The 20,136-nt window shown below is 36.5% G+C and overlaps 1 protein-coding gene across 1 annotated transcript; it reads left to right on the top strand.

Moving 5' to 3' along the window:
- The first annotated feature begins 47 nt into the window (after positions 1-47).
- On the top strand, positions 48-14,389 carry Nrk (Neurospecific receptor kinase). The gene is made up of 5 exons (XM_067776205.1): positions 48-846; positions 923-1,202; positions 6,955-7,197; positions 7,266-7,714; positions 10,091-14,389. Exons 1-5 carry the CDS (start codon positions 262-264, stop codon positions 10,892-10,894), a joined length of 2,361 nt encoding a protein of 786 aa, XP_067632306.1. The 5' UTR covers positions 48-261; the 3' UTR covers positions 10,895-14,389.
- Positions 14,390-20,136: the final 5,747 nt, after the last annotated feature.

Below are 20,136 nucleotides of genomic sequence, written 5' to 3'. Positions count from 1 at the left end.
CATCCCTGTGACGTTTGAAAATCCACCCTTAGCAATGTCTGCTAGCAATTATCCTCCCACTTGTCAGTCACAGTTCGTAAGGCGTCTTCAAAACGCAAGCAAAAATAGTTTTGGTGTATTTAATTTGTGAAATATATTAAAAAAATCAAAAATTATGCTTAAAAATATAAATAACTAGTTACGAAAGTTGTGCACGAACACTACGCCTAGAAATATGCTATAAATTTCTAATATAACTTAGTGAAAATACGATTTTTCACAATGAGCTACGCCAGATTTGTTGAAAAGGGGGCGCAGCCATCAGAAAAAACCAGCAGCAATACATCACTTGGTGTGGGGTGCGTGAGTGCTGTCGTCGTCTTAGCACGGATCAAAAGGAAATACAGCAAAGGCGGCAATTTTATTGTGCGCTTCCTTATAGATGGTTGTTATAGTACAAATATTCAGACTTTTGTTTTGCTCGCAATGGTTTCGATATTTTTGTTTACAATTGTCAGTGTTAATGCAGCAGCTTCTAGACCAGTAAAGGTGCTAGTAAAGGAGGTGGACAGTGTGTCAGCACATTTAGGTGATAGATATTTGCATCAACCACAACAACAACATCAACGTCATCATCATCATCAGTATAGAGCTGTAAATGCGGAGAGTTGGCGCGAATATGAAGAATATGAGGAAAAAGGCTATTGTGCGCCATATAATGGTAAAATATGTAAGCATTATATAAGAGGACAGGTGTGGTATAGTCGTGAAGATCCAACTGGTGGCTGGAAGAATGAACAAATTACGACTGCATTGTGGGAGGAATTAATTGCCGATTTGACGGGATTATGTCGTGTGGCGGCAGAGGTTAGTGTCCGCTTAAATGCGTGGAAATATGCGTAATAGGCTTATGATTATTTTTAAAATTTTTTTGTTTTTCCAGCAAATGCTATGCGCCTACGCATTTCCGCATTGTCAAACAGAAAATGGACGTACAATAAAGGTACCTTTGTGTTATGAGGATTGTACGGCGACGCATTTGCAATTCTGCTACAATGACTGGGTCTTAATTGAAGAGAAAAAGGAGCGCAATATATTTTTAAAGAGTCGTGGACATTTTCGTCTACCCAATTGTAGTGTGCTGCCAAGATATAATGCCACATTAAAGAAACCAAATTGCTCATATATAGGACTTACGGAAATCAAAGAAGAGGAAATTAGTTGTAAGTTGGGTGGCTAATATTTTAAAATTAAAATATATATTATTGTATTTATCTACTAGTGTATGGCAGGTAGTGACAGCTATAAACTTCTGGATATATTTGCGACAAACATCTATTTATTTCCAGATAAATTATTGCAGAAATGTACATGTCTAATATCGTATAGTAGAGACTTTAAAATTGTCGAGTAGCAGCAAACGCTTATCTTTTATTATACCTTTCCGGTAATATCATCTTAAGAATAATACGACATCCAATAAGCTTTAAATACTAAACTGGATCGAAAAAAATATTGCAAAAGCTGTTCCTAATAATTAAGAGAATACGACCAAAACTGTTTTTTTTATGTTTATTATTGGCATCCGATATTAATCTGGCCTGGAGTAGCTCTATATTTACTTTTAATTTCCATTAGTGCTTCGAAGTATTTTGAAGATAGTTTTGTGTGTTAATTGAGTTGTAGCGCCTAAAAGTATGCTTATCGTCACACGCAACTATGAAAAAATTACCATCTGAAAACGCCTGCGCAGCTCAAAAGGACATTTAAAGAAACTTAATACGTTCACAAGGAGAAATAATCAAGCTAGATTAAAACAAGTAGAGGTGTCTAAGTTCGGGTGTAACCGAACATTATATACTCAGCGTGAGCTTCAATTGCACATTTCAGATAAATTACTTTTCTACATTACACCTGGCACCGCCCGTTTAAAAAAAAATTCTCCCCATTTCCTTTTAATAAAACTTGATAAGTGAAATATCATTGATTCAAAACAATTTTATTCTAGTCTACGACCCTTTTAAACTTTTTTAATATCTAAGTTGCCGTAGTCTTTAACATATCCCGTCCATTTTTACTAGAAGTATTTTCTGCTATAAGGAAAATATGTGTACACAATTTCATTACGATCCGTTATTTTTCTTCGAGTTATGGCTCGCGAAACATAGAAAATTACTTAGTCATAAAATGGGCGGTGCCACGCCCATTTTTTTAAATTTGAAGCTTTTCCTATTTATTGTTATAAATCCACTTGGGAAATGCAATACTATTGATATAAAGCTCTTTTTTGCAAAGATATAGCTTATTTTATTCGTCCACAACCCTTTTAAAAATCTTTTATATAAAAGTGGGCGTGATCCTTAACCGATTTCGTTAATTTTTCTTCAAATCATTCCTTATAGTAAAGGCAACCTCTCTGCCGAACTTTGTTACGATAGGTTTAAAGATTTTTGATTTATGCTTAATAATATTTGTAAAATTGATTTTATCACAAGTGAGCGGTGCCACGCTCATTTTAAAAAAGTTTTTCAAATTTTTATCAAGAGTCTCAATATCAGACCAAATGTCAAATTTCAACATTCTACGTGTATTATTTACTAAATTATCTGGTTTTTTGTGTTCTCCCAAATTTTATATATATAACAAGCAAGGAAGGCTAAGTTCGGGTGTGACCGAACATTACATACTCAGTTGAGAGCTATGGAGACAAAATAAGGAAAATCACCATGTAGGAAAATGAACCTAGGGTAACCCTGGAATGTGGTTGTATGACATGTGTATCAAATGGAAGGTATTAAAGAGTATTTTAAGAGAGAGTAGGCCATAGATCTATGGATGGAAGCCATTTAGGGATGTCGCCATAAAGGTGGACCAGGGCTGACTCAAGAATTTGTTTGTACGATATGGGTATCAAATGAAAGGTGTTACTGAGCATTTTAAGAGGGAGCGGGCCTTAGGTCTATCGGTGGACGCCTTTTCGAGATATCGCCATTAAGGTGGGCCAGGGGTGACTCTAGAATGTGTTTGTACGATATGGGTATCAAACGAAAGGTGTTACTGAGCATTTTAAAAGGGAGTTGGCATTAGGTCTATAGGTGGACGCCTTTTCGAAATATCGCCATTAGGGTGGGCCAGGGGTGACTCTAGAATGTGTTTGTACGATATGGGTATCAAATGAAAGGTGTTAATGAGTATTTTCAAAGGGAGTGATCCTTAGTTCTATAGGTGGAAAGAAGCCTTTTCGAGATATCGCCATAAAGGTGGACCAAGGGTGACTCTAGAATGTTTGTACGATATGGGTATCAAACGAAGGGTGTTACTGAGCATTTTAAGAGGGAGTGGGCATTAGGTCTATAAGTGGACGCCTTTTCGAGATATCGCCATTAGGGTGGGCCAGGGTGACTCTGGAATGTGTTTGTACGATATGGGTATCAATTGAAAGGTGGTAATGAGTATTTTAAAAGGGAGTGATCCTTAGTTCTATAGGTGGACGCCTTTTCGAGACATCGCCATAAAGGTGGACCAAGGGTGACTCTAGAATCTTTGTACGATATGGGTATCAAACGAAAGGTGTTACTGAGCATTTTAAGAGGGAGTGGGCATTAGGTCTATAGGTGGACGCCTTTTCGAGATATCGCCATTAGGGTGGGCCAGGGGTGACTCTATAATGTGTTTGTACGATATGGGTATCAAACGAAAGGTGTTACTGAGCACTTTAAGAGGGAGTGGGCATTAGGTCTATAGGTGGACGCCTTTTCGAGATATCGCCATTAGGGTGGGCCAGGGGTGACTCTAGAATGTTTGTACGATATGGGTATCAAACGAAGGGTGTTACTGAGCATTTTAAGAGGGAGTGGGCATTAGGTCTATAAGTGGACGCCTTTTCGAGATATCGCCATTAGGGTGGGCCAGGGTGACTCTAGAATGTGTTTGTACGATATGGGTATCAAATGAAAGGTGGTAATGAGTATTTTAAAAGGGAGTAATCCTTAGTTCTATAGGTGGACGCCTTTTCGAGATATCGCCATAAAGGTGGACCAAGGGTGACTCTAGAATCTTTGTACGATATGGGTATCAAACGAAAGGTGTTACTGAGCATTTTAGGAGGGAGAGGGCATTAGGTCTATAGGTGTACGCCTTTTCGAGATATCGCCATTAGGGTGGACCAGGGGTGACTCTAGAATGTGTTTGTACGATATGGATATCAAACTAAAGGTATTAATGAGGGTTTTAAAAGCGAGTAGCCCTTAGATGTATATGTGAAGGCGTTTTCTCGATATCGACCAAAATGTGGACCAGGTGATCCAGAAAATCATCTGTCGGGTACTGCTAATTTATTTATATATGCAATACCACTAACAGTATTCCTGCCAAGATTCCAAACCCTGTTGATTTCGCCTTGTAGAACTTTTTCATTTTCTTCTACTTAATATGGTAGGTGTCACACCCATTTTACAAAGGTTTTTCCAAAGTTATATTTTGCGTCAATAAACCAATCCAATTACCATGTTTCATCCTTTTTTTTCGTATTTGGTATAGAATTATGGCATTTTTTTCATTTTTCGTAATTTTCGATATCGATAAAGTGGGCGTGGTTATGGTCGGATTTCGGCCATTTTTTATACCAATATAAAGTGAGTTCAGATAAGTGCGTGGACTAAGTTTAGTAAAGATATATCGGTTTTTGCTCAAGTTATTGTGTTAACGGCCGAGAGGAAGGCCAGACGGTGGACTGTGTATAAAAACTGGGCGTGTCTTCCACCGATTTCGCCCATTTTCACAGAAAACAGTTACCGTCATAGAGTCTATGCCTCTACCAAATTTAAGAAGGATTGGTAAATTTTTGTTCGACTTATGGCATTAAAAGTATTCTAGACAAACTAAATGAAAATGGGCGGAGCCACACCCATTTTGAAATTTTCCTTTATTTTTGTATTTTGTTGCATCATATCATTACTGGAGTTGAATTCTGACTTAATATACTTATATACAGTAAAGATATTAAATTTTTTGTTAAAATTTGAATTTAAAAAAAATTTTTTTTAAAAAGTGGGCGTGCTCTTCATCCAATTTTGCTAATTTTTATTTAGCACATATATAGTAATAGTAGTAACGTTCCTGCCAAATTTCATCATAATATCTTCAACGACTGCCAAATTACAGCTTGCAAAACTTTTAAATTACCTTCTTGTAAAAGTGGGCGGTGCCACGCCCATTGTCCAAAATCTTACTAATTTTCTATTCTACGTCATAACATCAACCCACCTACCAAGTTTCATCGCTTTATCCGCCTTTGGCAATGAATTATCGCATTATCGGTTTTTCGAAATTTTCGATATCGAAAAAATGGGCGTGGTTATAGTCCGATATCGTTCATTTTAAATAGCGATCTGAGATGAGTGCCCAGGAATCTACATACCAAATTTCATCAAGATACCTCAAAATTTACTCAAGTTATCGTGTTAACGGACGGACGGACGGACGGACGGACATGGCTCAATCAAATTTTTTTTCGATCCTGATTATTTTGATATATGGAAGTCTATATCTATCTCGATTCCTTTATATATGTACAACCAACCGTTATCCAATCAAACTTAATATACTCTGTGAGCTCTGCTCAACTGAGTATAAAAAGTGGGCGTGGTTATCATTCGCTCATTTTCAACACCAATCTATTCTGGATCCAGATAAGCTAGTGTACCAAATTTGGTGGAGATATCTCAATACTTACTCAAGTTATCGTGCTAACGGACGGACGAACAGACGGACAAACGGACGGATGGACATGGCTCAATCAAATTTTTTTTCGACACTGATGATTTTTATATATGGAAGTCTATATCTATCTCGATTCCTTTATACCTGTACAACCAACCGTTATCCAATCAAAGTTAATATACTCTGTGTGCAAAGCACGCTGAGTATAAAAAGGCATTGGTTGCATATGGGAGGATACGAAAAAAAATTTGTACCGATAACCTCAAAGAAGGCTCCAACTGTAGGGCCGGGCATCGAGCTGTTTGCTCAAATTACAGCGTACGCATAGTTACCAGGCGGGGCGGAACAACCCCAAGCTCCTTATGGGTTATAGTCTTCCGAGGCATGGATTTTATCATTTTTCTGCATTCACTTAAAGCCGGGCTGGTTATATCGTGGCCACCACCGTGGCAAGTTTAAATACTGCGAATACTATGTCATTATCCCTTTATGTAATGTGTGTTATTCTATAAATGATAATACAGGATCTTATTGTACTAGCATATATTGTTGATAAATTAAATTAAATGAAAGAATAACATGTGTGGAAAACTAGCACAGCTATATATAATACAACTCCCGATTCCAATTGCACTCCTACTTCTTGTTGTTGTTGTAGCGATAAGGTTGCTCCCCTAATGCTTTGGGGCGTGTTATCGATGTGATGGTCATTTGCCGGATACAGATCCGGTACGCTCCGGTAACACAGCACCATTAAGGTGCTAGACCGACCATCTCGGGGACGATTTATGTGGCCACATTAAACCTTCAGGCCATCCCTCCCTCCCCACCCCCAATTTCCATGAGGAGCTTGGGGTCACCAGAGCCTCATCTGTTAGTGAAACGGGATTCGCCGCGGATAGGTGGGGTTGACAATTGGGTTTGGAAAAGCTATATATTGCGCTGGCAACCTGTAGGGTTGCGCTACACAGCCCCTTGAATCTACGACAAGCATACCTACAGCGAGTATATTCTGACCCCTTAACCCGCCGGGGGCTCTCACTCCTACTCTTACCTGCACATGCTGCGATAATTCAGGCCCCCGTTATTTTATGACAAGCTCACTTTATCTCATTGGTAGAGCTCTATTTCAGCTATACCTCAAAGCTCTCAATAGTATAACTGTCGAGTTATAATATGGACTGCACTTCTGGGACACTATAGATTCTATTCTATAATTTCCACCTGTTTTTTTATATTTATTTCTCTAAAAAGACGACTGTCGCAATGGCAATGGGCGCTATTACCTCGGCAACGTAAATTTTACTAAATCCGGCATACCTTGTCAACGCTGGGATGTACAACATCCACACAAACATATCCAACCACCACAAGTATTTCCGCAAATAGCTGAAGGTGAAAATTTCTGTCGCAATGCTGGTGGAGAAGAACCCTATCCTTGGTGTTATACGTTGGATGAGTCTGTGCGCTGGCAACATTGCGATATACCGTTATGTCGTAAGTACACAAAGAAAACTCATCATACATTTTATAATTTTTGTTTCTTTTTATATCAAACCCTACAGCCGATTACATAGATCCCAATGCAAAAGATCTTAATGCTCCCATTAAAATGGAAACATTTTTCACACCATCAATGATATTTTTACTTGCCGGCATTGGTTTTGTCGCCATAGTTGCATTACATTTAATAATTTTATTAGTACATAAAATTTCGCGGCATAAAGAATTTTCATTACAACAACAACGACAACCAGTACCAACGTCGGAATGTAATGTTTCTGTACGTGGCAGCAACGATTGCAATTTGAATGAGAGTCGAGAGACGTTGGGCTCAAATACGGCTATGGCCGTAAGTAACAAATGCGGCACTTTAAGAAGTACAGCGACCGTACATAGCGTTGCTGAACCGAAAACGAATTTAAATACGAAGCTGGAGAAATTGGAGTATCCACGTGGTGATATCGTGTATGTGCGTTCGTTGGGTCAAGGCGCTTTCGGTAGAGTTTTTCAGGTAAGAGCAACAAATTGATTACCATATCTGAATTATTTCGTTTCCCCTAACTAATCATCTTCGAAAATCTCCGTTTTGCCTCGGCTAGCCTTGGAGGGTTAGTCTTAGGTTAGGCTAGTAAAAAAGAGAGGTGTACAATGCCATGATTTGGCCAACAAGCATAAACAAACACAACTTCGGCAAGGTGCAGTACTATGTTTGCCTCTGTCATGTACACCATCTTACCACAAATATCACAACCTACACTTTTTCTTCTTCTTGTGGTGAAAGGAGACTCCCCGAACCTGCACTGCTTCTTCTTAGAGCGATAAGCAGATACTCCAAATGCTGAGACTTGTGAAGGCAATTTTAAGTTTTGGTTGATCTTTTAAAAGGTTAGGACAAGTGAAGAGTGGCTCTTGAGTAGTTTGTTGCTGTGACAAGTAATTTCTGAATGAAGTTTACATTCAACAATTTTGTCAAATATCTGAGAAGCTCGCCACGCCAAATATTCTTGAGTTCTAAAATGCACTCCTAAAAGCGGTTTCGAAGAAATTCGATTCTATTACGGATGTGCGCTGTATAACCGCGTAGAGAAACCTCGCACTCATCCTAATTGATTAACAGCAACGGTTATATTTATTTCAGAATCTTTCTTGGCCTTCATAACAGCAAGATTGTTCCCTTCAATATTATTGTCCCGTGTAGTGCGATGCGCTATTGATGCCACCGGAGCTCGGCACAGGGCAAAATACTGCCCTCAGAACCGCCACGGTTTGTCTTCTTATGTCCCCAGAACACCGTCTACATAATGAGGCGAGAATACTCCCAATCAGGGAGAGAAATGAGATGCTAACCAAACTGTTCCTGTTGAATACTCAGAAACCCAACAGACATCTGATTGATGAGCCAACAGCGCCCAGGGATTAAGAAGTAATCTCCGTAAGCATTATGAAAATACGGCACCTGAGAACTCAGACGTATGAAGCCAAAAAACACAAGCAGGTCCTCAGTGAACTCCACAAACAGGCGTCGGACCTTTATCCCAGGAATTGCCCGGTGAATCCAGTATTCAAAGAACAATACCCTAAACTTGCAGAAGAGGAACGCACACTCCCTAGGGAAATGCGAGTCACTCTAACTCAACTTCGATCTGGATACTATAACAGGTTAAACTCTTACCTATCCAGAATCAATCCCGACATACAACATGTATGCCCTGCTTGCAATGTGTCCCCACATGACACCAAACATCTGTTTAATTGTCATGTGGAACCGAGGCCTCTAACACCCCTCTCATTATGGTCCTCCCCTGTTGAAACAGCAAGTTTCCTTGGACTCCTGTTTGAGGATATTGATAACAATTTGTGATCGGTCGCACCTTTTGGATGGGACGAAGCACTGCTACAACACCAACCATATCTTCAATTGTAATGTGGAACCAACGCCTCTAACACCCCTCTCATTATGGTCCACCCCTGTTGAAACAGCAAGTTTCCTTGGACTCCCGTTAGAAGACATTGATGACAATTTGTGATCGATCACACCTATTGGATGGGGCGAAGCACTGCTACAACAACAACAACAACAACAGTCTCGGCATTCCGCTTTTAATCATCTTAAGAGAGGCTGAGGTAACACACACTCCTAAAACTATATAGAACTGGAATCGCGTCAGGGTTGTTTTTTGTAGCTTTTAGGCCAATCTTTGAAAACACCTAAAGTTTATTTCTTCTACGCGTTTCAACATAGTTTCGCGCCTTCCTAAGGAAGTCACCTACATATTATTAGCTTGGTTAAGCAGTGCTGTACCCCCAGCGGGTTAGGGGGTTAGAATATACCCGCGGTAGGTATGCCTGTCGTAAGAGGCGACTAAAATACCAGATTCAAGGGGTTGTGTAGCGCAACCTTTTCAGGTTGCCAGCGGAATATATGGCTTCTCCAAACCCAATTGTCAACCTCACCTTCGAGCGGCGAGTCCTGTTTCACTAACAGACGAGGTTCTGGCGACCCCAAGCTCCTCATGGAACTTGGGGCTGGGGAGGGAGGGATGGCCTGAAAGTTTATTGTGGCCATATATATCGTTCGGGTTAATGGAACTGTGTTACCGGAGCATAGCGGATCTGTATCCGTCAAAGGACCATCACATCGATAACACTCCCCAAAGCCTTCGTGGTGCAACCTTATCACTACAATAACACCAACAAGAACAAGCAGTGCTGTAAAATATGAACCTTTGTTCAATCCCGGGGTGCAAGAAGCTTATTCGCTACTCCTACACTAAGAGCTGTGCAAATAGACTTTAGTTCAATATAAACATCAGAAATTTGAATCTTACCTTCTGCGGGCATTACCACACTGTAAGAGTTTTATTCACTAATTTAATTTATTTTTTAGGCCAAAGCACCTGGTTTGGTACCCGGAAATGACGACTACCTTGTGGCGGTGAAAATGTTAAAAGACGATGCCAGCGATCAAATGCAAATGGATTTTGAACGTGAAGCTTGCCTCTTAGCTGAATTTGACCATCCAAATATCGTTAAGCTACTTGGCGTTTGTGCTTTGGGTCGTCCAATGTGTTTACTCTTTGAATTTATGTCACCTGGTGATTTAAGTGAATATCTACGTGCTTGCTCGCCCTATGCAACACATCAAATACAACAACGCAATCGTCAAGAGCTTAATGAAGGACATTTACTACAAATTGCAGCACAAATCGCTTCTGGGATGGTATATTTATCTGAACGTAAATTTGTACATCGTGATTTGGCTACGCGTAATTGTTTGATTAACGAACAAATGGAAGTGAAAATTGCCGATTTTGGTTTATCGCATAAAATATATTTGCAAGATTATTATAAAGGTGATGAGAATGATGTTATACCAATACGTTGGATGCCGCTTGAAAGTATATTATATAACAAATTTTCGATTGAGTCAGATGTTTGGGCTTATGGCATATGCTTGTGGGAGATTTTCTCATTTGCTTTACAACCTTATTTTGGCCTGACACACGAAGAGGTAATTAAGTTTATTAAAGAGGGAAATGTTTTGAGTTGCCCTGATAATACACCGTTATCGGTATATGCATTAATGCGACGTTGTTGGAATCGTAAGCCAAGTGAACGTCCTAGTTTTGCTGAAATCAATCATTGTATACAACATAGTTTGGTCGAATATGAATGTAAGACGATGATGTAAAAGAAATAATTTAATATGTAGGTACACTTACTTCCAAATGGCCATTGAAAACTACTTCCGTTCGAAAATACTCAGTAATGCTATATTTGAAATTATGCAGTAGCAATAATTTCTTGGAAATAATATTTATTTGTATTTGAGAAACGCATAACTAAAATACGCACAAAACATAAAAAAACATTATACTTCCATATTTAATGATAAACGCACATCAGTGTTGTTAACGAATACATTCCATTTTGGAATAATTATTCCTTTGGTTGCAGTCCCAGAGAATTGTAATTATTTTTTATAAGTCCGGAATAATGTATAAAAAACTTTAGTCACTATACCTTTTTGCATTCGGGACTAATTGTTCCTTATTTTTATTCCATGGATTGCATTCGTTGAACTGCAAAACTCGGAAGAATGCATTCCTAAATCCTTTGCATTCCTTTTGCTTTTCAATATTATTATTCACTGGCGAAATGCTTTTGAATTTTGTTATTGCGTAAGATGAATTTGATATCAAAACCTATAAAAAAGGCACATTTTGAACCCGACCCCCTCAGATTTTGATGAAATTTTGCATAGAGGTACACTTTCCCTATACAAACACCACCTCGTTTTTAGAAATTGCATTTTTGAAAAATTTTGGGCATGGCAAGGTGTCAAAGTTGTGAAAAATGCGTGAAAAATGACGGTAATAGGTACTTTTGAGCTGTGATAACTACGGAATAGCTCAACCGATTTCAAAGATCTTGGTACCATCGGAAAGGTATTCAGATCGGCTTTCGAAAATGTACACTGTAAAAAAAATTTATTACACTGAAAAATTGGTTGTTTCAAAAATAAAATTTTATATTTGGAAAAAAATCAAAGGCCAAGTGTTTTAAAATAAAATATATTTTTATTAGAAAGGTCTATTTAATATATATAACATATCCAAAAACTAAAATGGTGCTGTTTTCTTTGTTTATAAAAATTTTTAAGTAAATTCATCTCTCTATATTTTGATATCATAGTACTTTTGAGCTGTGATAACTACGGAACGGCTCAACCGATTTCCAATACCTTGATACCATTAGAAAGGCATTCAAAAAGGCTTTCGAAAACGTATACTGTAAGATTCACTGAAAAACCATTTTTTTAAGTTTTTTAAAAACTAAACTTGGAAAAAAATTACAAAGATCAAGCCTTTAAAAACAAAAAAAAACATGCTTTTCAGTGTAATAAAAATTTTCTCAGTTTACGATTTCAATAGCCGATTGAATACCTTTCCAATGGTGCCAAGATTTTGGAAATCGGTTGAGCCATTTCGTAGTTATCACAGCTCAAAAGTACCTATTACCGTCATTTGTCACGCATTTTTCACAACTTTGACACCTTGCCACGCCCACAATTTAAAAAAAATTCAATTTCTAAAAATGGGGTTGTGTTTGTATAGGTAAAGTGTACATGTACGCAAAATGTCATCAAAATTTGAGGGGGTCGGGTTCAATTCATATCGGTTTTGATAAGAAATTCATCATAAGAGAAATGCTTTAAAATTTTTTGTATTCCACATGAGGAAGAAATGCATACATTATTCTAAAAAAAAAAATGAATAAAGACTGCAATCCAAGTGTTAGTTCAGGAATGATGCGTGGATTGCATTAGGGTGATTGCATTCCTAAACAACTATGACGCACATAAACAAACTTACCATTAATCGCACAAATAGAGACCTTAATGATTTTAGGCTTTATTTATTTTTTTAAGTTTTGTTATCAGATTAGCCATGATGGCTTCAAATATTTCGTATATGGTTTCATACATGGTTCAAGTATATGGTTGGCTCGTCTCATCAGCTGTTTTTTTTTTTCATTGCACTGGCGTAGGGATTATCAAAACGAGATCGCAAGCGCACAATGTAATCGACACATTGACAATTATTCACTGGCGTGCTGGTAATTTTTTTATTAAAAAAATATTTTCGTATAGTATAGTTGCAAATTTTTTTGTTTTCTCTCTATTTTATTCGCTTAATACCAAACACGCCGATTTTGACAGGCATGTTGTTGCTATAAAGATGAGCCAACCATATAGTTAAATCATGGTTTCATATCTGATTGTATTTACATTTTTATCCAAGCCCCTTGGCCTAGACGAAAATTTTAAGTATACAATTAAAAGCTCAGACAACAAATTTTATTTTCAAGCACCCCAAAAAATTTTACACAAAAACATATAACATTTTTATGTCAATGAAACTTCTTCTAAATCACATGAAACTTTTTGTAAGCCAAACGAAACTTTTTTCAAGTCAAGTGAACGTTTTGTCAAATCAAATATAACTTATTACTTATGATCAACTATAACTTATTACTTATAACTTATGATCTTCTTTAAGTCAAATGAAATTTTGTTTAAGTCAAATGATACCTTTTTTAAATTAAATGAGACTTTTTTTGAAATGAAATGAAACCTTTTTAAAGCTAAATGAGGCTTTTTCTAGACAAATGAAACATTTTTAATCTCAAATGTAACTTTATTTCAATGAATTTTTGTTTTTTTTTTTTTAAAAGAAGCTTTTTGCCAATAATTTGAAGAAAATTTAACCAGCGCGACGTCGGCACGGACATGTGATTGATCGCACCTATTGGATGCGCATTGCGCGAGAAGACTTCAAAAAACAAAAACCAAATTTGAAAAAATTTCATTTGATTTGAAAAAGGTTTGACTTTTTTTTTGAAAAAAGTTTCATTTGATTCGAAAAAAAGTTTCAGTATACTTGAAAAAGGTTAAATTTGACCTGAAAAGACAGCGACTACCTTAAGAAAACATCGAGTAATTTGCTAAAGTATCGCGTGACGGCTCTTTTCAAGCACCCAAAAAAATTTGACACAAAAACATGTAGCATTTTTAGGTCAATGAAACTTCTTTTAAATCAAATGAAACTTTTTGCAAGCCAAACGAAATTTTTTTCAAGTCAAGTGAAACTTTTGTAAAATCAAATATAATTTATTATTTTTAACTCATGATCTCCTTCAAGTAAAATGAAATTTTTTTTAAGTCAAATGAAACCTTTATTTAGTCAAACGAAATCTTTTTCGATTGAAATGAGACTTTTTTGAAGTAAAATTAAACCTTTTTTAAGCTGAATGAGGCTTTTACTAGTCAAATGAAACATTTTTCATCTCAAATGTAACTTTGTTTCAATGAATTTTTGTTTTTTTTTTTTATTTAAAAAGAAGCTTTTTGCAAATAATTTAAGAACATTTTATCAACGCGACGTCGGCACGGACGTGTGATTGATCGCACCTATTGGATGCGCACTGCGCGAGGAGATGGCAACTGACTTCAAAAAAAACCTAATTTGAAAAATTACATTCGATTTGGAAAACGTTTGACTTTATTTGAAAAAAGTTTCACTTAATTTGAAAAAAGTTTCATTTGATTCGCAAAAAAGTTTCAATTGGACCTGAAAAGACTACTTTCGTGTTCTCTTTAAGCATGATAGATGTTTCAGTGAAATTTTTTTTTAAAATATTGTGACGAATATTAGTATCACTAAGGTGATACTAAGTAACTTAAGGCACAACAACAATAAAGCAAGCTGCCACTTTAAACATTAATCATATATACACAATCATTTATACACATACATACAAGGCAGCGGAGAGATACTCCCAAACACATGTAATCATCAGCCGAAGTAGTACTCACATATACACACGCATATGGCTACAAACTACAAATATACATGTATATGGCTGGTAACCAAGCATGAAGTTCACGAAATTACTAGACCTTGGGAGAAATAGGTAAACGAGGACACCGAGAGTATAAAAGCAGCGCAAGATGAGGCATGCCTAATCAGTTTTGATTTAAACACGCTATTGGTTGTGACGTATAATTGTGAGGTACTACTCTCGAAGTAATAAATAAAGACCAGTTTGCAATACTAAATATTAGAGTGATTTATTGAACAGTTTGGCGATTCGAACGTTAGTAGAAGGTTGCAAATAAGCAGAATTTCCCTAAATTCGTTACAATATAATAATTATTTACGGTCTCCAGTCAAAAACAGTTGTGTTCAGCCAAAACTTTTTATAGATATCTACATATTTGTGAAAAGCATCTTTTATTACAATACGACAATATTTGAAAAATCAAATTTGTATTATGTTAATATAAAAGTACATAAAATATTAGTTACAAAAATAAACTATATAATAAACGTTCCATCGACGGGCAGCCCTAGTCTGCATTAAATAATCTCAAATCAACGAATTATACAACAGACAATTCATATACTCGTACAATAGATTTTTAAATAGATAAGTACTAACAAAAATATTTTTAAGTAAACCAGAACTGTAATGATTATTACAAATTTTTGTAAAGATTACCAACTGCACGATATTTGTTAAGAGTCGCTTAAGTGATTCTCTTAATTTCGCTTTTAAATGATTTGTAATAACCGCAAATCAAAAAACATGATTATTAATCAGTTTAAATTTTACGAAAGAAAAATAATTTTATGATTTATGATTATCTTCACTACTGTATAGTTAATCATGTGCGTCAATATAACGAGAAATAGTGAGCCATAGCTAAAAATAAATCCAAATAATTTATGTTAATAGTGAAAAACCTATTTTTTAATTAATTTATTTTTGGGTAACTCAACGACTGAAATTTATCATTGCATTTAAAACAAAACGTAATAGTCCTGGCGTAAAAATAACCATATCAATGAATAAAAATTTACTTAACAAAATAACAGAGCAAAATGTATTTATAATTACTAAACATTTTGCAAAACCATTAAATCATAGTTTAATATGTTTTATGTTTTTTTTTTTGTATTTTGGAAACATTTACCGTTCAAATCTATGTACATAAACTATACACAAGACAAAACATAAAAAAATATATAAATAAATATAGCTATATTAAGTAATTAAAAAAATAGATGTTTGTGAAGAAACAGAAAATAATATACAAGTTTGTATATAATATATATTTATCACACACCTATAATAAATGTAGTTTCTTTTTTATTTAATTAAAATTAATAAAAATTCAAATTCAAAATTTGGCTTTCTTTCACGAGCACTAATCAAACCCATATGCTTCCGTGATCGAATGAAAATATAGCCAAAGATACAAATTTGCCACTTATTTAATCAAAGGCTACGGATATTTGGGAACCACGTACGAATTCACCAGTTACGGACGTGATAAAAAAGTATGTTAAGGGGGCAATTGCCATGTTGTAGGACATCATAATGTAAAAGTGCCAGTTGAAAGCACTGCGAGCGGATAGAATTAGAATTAGTACCATCTCCTAATGCGATTGTTCTGCGCTAGCTCGAAACTAGTGCGATTCGCTGCAGGGTATATTAAGTTGACTACACAACTAAGACAGTTATTGACAAAAAAATTCAAATTCAGCAAATTTGAGTACATTTATCTCAAAAGCTTAGGTCATTCGCCAAAACAGATGTCATAATTAAATTTAAAAGGTTAGACTAGGGGGGAGATATATTAGAATCTTTCCACAAAACAGTTCAAAAACAGGGTCTTTTTTTTTTCAAAGTTATCAATAGTAACATTGGCCCTCTCGGGTTCGGTTTAGCTCACGGCCGCAGTCTAAATACCCTGGAATAAACCATTCTTCAACTATATACTAGAAACTTAAAAATAAAAAGTTCTTATTTTTCGTTTTATTTGTTTAAAATTACTTATCAATTTTATTAGTTACTTTTTGATGAATTTTATTTAGTTGTAAGATTTTAAAGTTTTTTCCATTCTCTTTTTATTTATTTTCTATTCCTTATGTTTTTGGTTTTATATATGACACATGTTTGTATTTATTTACATTTTATTTGAAGAATCAAAACTTCATTTGGTTATATATGTATATGTAAATATTAAAAATTACATATACATACATATGTATTAACAATCAATAGTAGCACGGCCATAAATAATAGGGACAATATGGTCGCACATAGGGCACATAGGTGACACCACCTACGAAAAAAGGGTCCCGACCGAATCCTATGCCAAAACCGCGCCTAGGACCGAAGCCTCTGCCAAATCCTCGACCGAAACCACGACCGGGACCAAAACGCCTGCCGAAACCACCACGCCCACCGCCAAATCCACCACGTCCACCAACACCATGCCCAACTCCTCCACTGCCCCCTCTAGCGGCCACCACTCGAAAATGCTTAATGTTAGCAAAATGAAAATAACTAGACGCGCGAAATTTATCATCTTTTATTTTCTAAAGCACGTTTGTAACTGGAACGCCTAAGCTTCAAAAAACAATGTTTTAGCTTAAAAGATTAGATCTTTGTGATCAATCAATTAGGACTAATATTCTAATTGAATTGCGGTGCAAAACTTTATGATTTTTATACTCAGCTGTACTTTTGCAAAGTTTATTATAACGTAAATGGCAAAATTTGGGGTAGTTACGGTAAAAAGAAACGAGTCGAAAAGGAATTCCATTGAGCAATTTCCGTCCACCAAAAATTGAAATATCTTTATCAAATTATTTACACGATTTTATTTTGACCTAGAAGCAATTGGTATTGGAAAAAGGTTAGGATACGTTGGGTTGAACTGGCCGTTCCGTAGGGAACTCACATAGAATGAGTAAGTCCATATCTCTACCAGAAGTTTGTTTAACGACCAAACTGAAAACCCCTATCAAAAACCACGATTTATAAAATAAATCCGTCCTCTTAAAAAATACCTAATAATACTTTTTAGGACATATGCCACTTGCTGCACTTCCTACAGCTGCTATCACTGACCAAGCCTAATTTAAAAGCCTGTGACGCCAGAAGGCCAGTCAGAATACCCGTCATGAGTATACAGTCCTCTCTTTTTAATGATAAAAGTAACTTTGTTAATCTATAAATCTTATAAAATAAAGTCGCTAAATATCGTTGTATGCCCATCACTTCACACAGAATGCTCCGATTTTAAAACTGTTTTTGGAATTTGAAAGCTTAGCTAAAAGGGATGGACATTTTCAATATAATATGAAAATATATATTAAATGTAGTAAGCAATTATAAAATTGTTGTTTAAACAGCTATAAGTTCAAAACGGATGGATCGATGGGAATATTTGTTCTTTGTAGTAAAACTTTGACATATTGACCTTCATCCTGCATCAAAAAAATACTTGATACCCTTCTAATATGAGGGATATTGTTTAAATTAAAGTAAAATTATTTCCAATAAATGCAGTGCGTGTGTTTGTTCGGTTTGAATTGTGCGAGCATACTTGCTTTGAGTTGGACATTCATCACATCACATCATGCGTCACATAGGTACATACATACGTAGCATTCGCTAGCGTTCTTTAACTTCGGAAGTACATTTATAAATATGTATGGATGTATTTTATTTAATCCATCGACCCAGCCAGTTTTATTCAAATTTTCAGCGCCGCTTTACAGTAACCCGAAGTCCTGTGAAGTTTCTTCCCGGGAAATGGAACAGGTACCGATCTATTCTATTCACGATTCGATTTGCCTGATACCTGGTATTTGGTATCTAGGTAGCCCTTTTCGAGATTCCTAGGACTGGGACTGGGACTGAGACTTGGGCTGGGACTGTAACTGGAAATTGAACTGGAACTAGGAATAAGAGATGGAGAAAAAGAGAAGTACAGAGAAGAAAAAAGAGGGTAGGGGAAATAGACTGAGAAAGAAATGAAAAGAAGTGAGGGAAAATATGGTGAGGGAGAAAGACACGCCCAGAAAGAGTAAGGTAGATGGAGAAGTGGATAAAAGGATAAGGAAAAAACTTCATTGCAGGTCATAAATGCATATAGCTGAAGATTATAATGTCGGAGCGAAGAAGCACATATGCCTGTAAAGACAACCACAAAATGTAAGTATTTGGGGGAAACGGTTTTTAATGATGAGAACATAGTATGAAAACTAACATTTGTTTTTCCTGTTTTTATCAGTTAAAGCTGTTATTCAGAGCAAAAAACGAAGTGCGACCACCGTGGTGTGATGGTAGCGTGCTCCGCCTACCACACCGAATGCCCTGGGTTCACACCCCAACAAGCAACATAAAAATTTTAGGAATAAGGTTTTTCAATTAGAAGAAAATTTTTCTAAGCGGGGTCGCCCCTCTGCAGTGTTTGGCAAGCGCTCCGAGTGTATTTCTGCCATGAAAAGCTCAGTGAAAACTCATCTGCCTTGCAGATGCCGTTCGGAGTCGGCATAAAACATGTAGGTCCCGTCCGCCCAATTTGTAGGGAAAATCAAGAGGAGCACAACGCGATTATTTATTTTATAAGTAGTTTCTAGTTTCATATTTTTTTATTTTTCACCTTAATTAATTCTGATTTTTTTTTAATTTTATTAATTCATCGCATTCAATTTTTTTCCAGTCTGTTCCTTCCCGGTTCTCCTATTCCATCCAACCATCCGAACAGAATCAAATTCTCTACCAATTCCACAACCAAAAATAACACTCCTGCCTATACTTCATCGCTCACCGCCAAATCCACTCCGCCTCCCCCTCCACCACCTCCTTTAGCGACAACCGTTTCGAAAATGATTCACCTTTCTACACCTCTCTTTTGAATTTCGATTGTGGCTTTAACTTTTTCGAAACACACACATTTCTGAGTCTACCCAATTTCGCATTTTCTCTACCGCCACCTTAACGTATCATTCGCAAATCATGGCCTAGTTAGAGGACCTGCTGGCTTTTTGTTCTTCTGCAGACAGCTCAGGTTCGTAAATGACATACTCGGCCGTCCAGTTTGGTTTTGACTTATCTTTCCTTTGTCTCCACTCCTTCCAATAGTTGAGCTAGCGGATTCGCTTCGTCTGGAAACTTGGTTATTTGCAGTACTATGATTCAGGAGTCTGTATACCGAATGACCGACCAAGCTACTTGAACACGTGTATCCCTTCCGCGATCCTATAACGGTCGATAAAAATAGTGCAGCGGGGAGCTGGAAAAGCCAGTTGTTACCTTTATATAATGTATCGCTTGATGCTTATATACAGGTTTCATTACCTGTCCTTGGAATTGGCCCCTAGTAAGAGATTCGCTGTGGCTGTGGTTTCATCTCGTATGGTTGGATTTTTTCTTATATGCGAGGTCCTTCACTTTTGTGCAAGTTGACAATAAGGCATACTTAACAAATCTATGTTCTCCGCTAAAGTTGGCAATAAAGCATTCTCTTCACAGCAATGCCGTGCCTTCAGCTTTTGAAGTAGACAATAA

The sequence above is a fragment of the Eurosta solidaginis genome, chromosome 3, assembly GCF_040869045.1.
Source record: "Eurosta solidaginis isolate ZX-2024a chromosome 3, ASM4086904v1, whole genome shotgun sequence".
Taxonomy (NCBI): Eukaryota; Metazoa; Arthropoda; class Insecta; order Diptera; family Tephritidae; genus Eurosta; species Eurosta solidaginis.
This window is presented reverse-complemented; position numbering and strand designations above follow the sequence as displayed.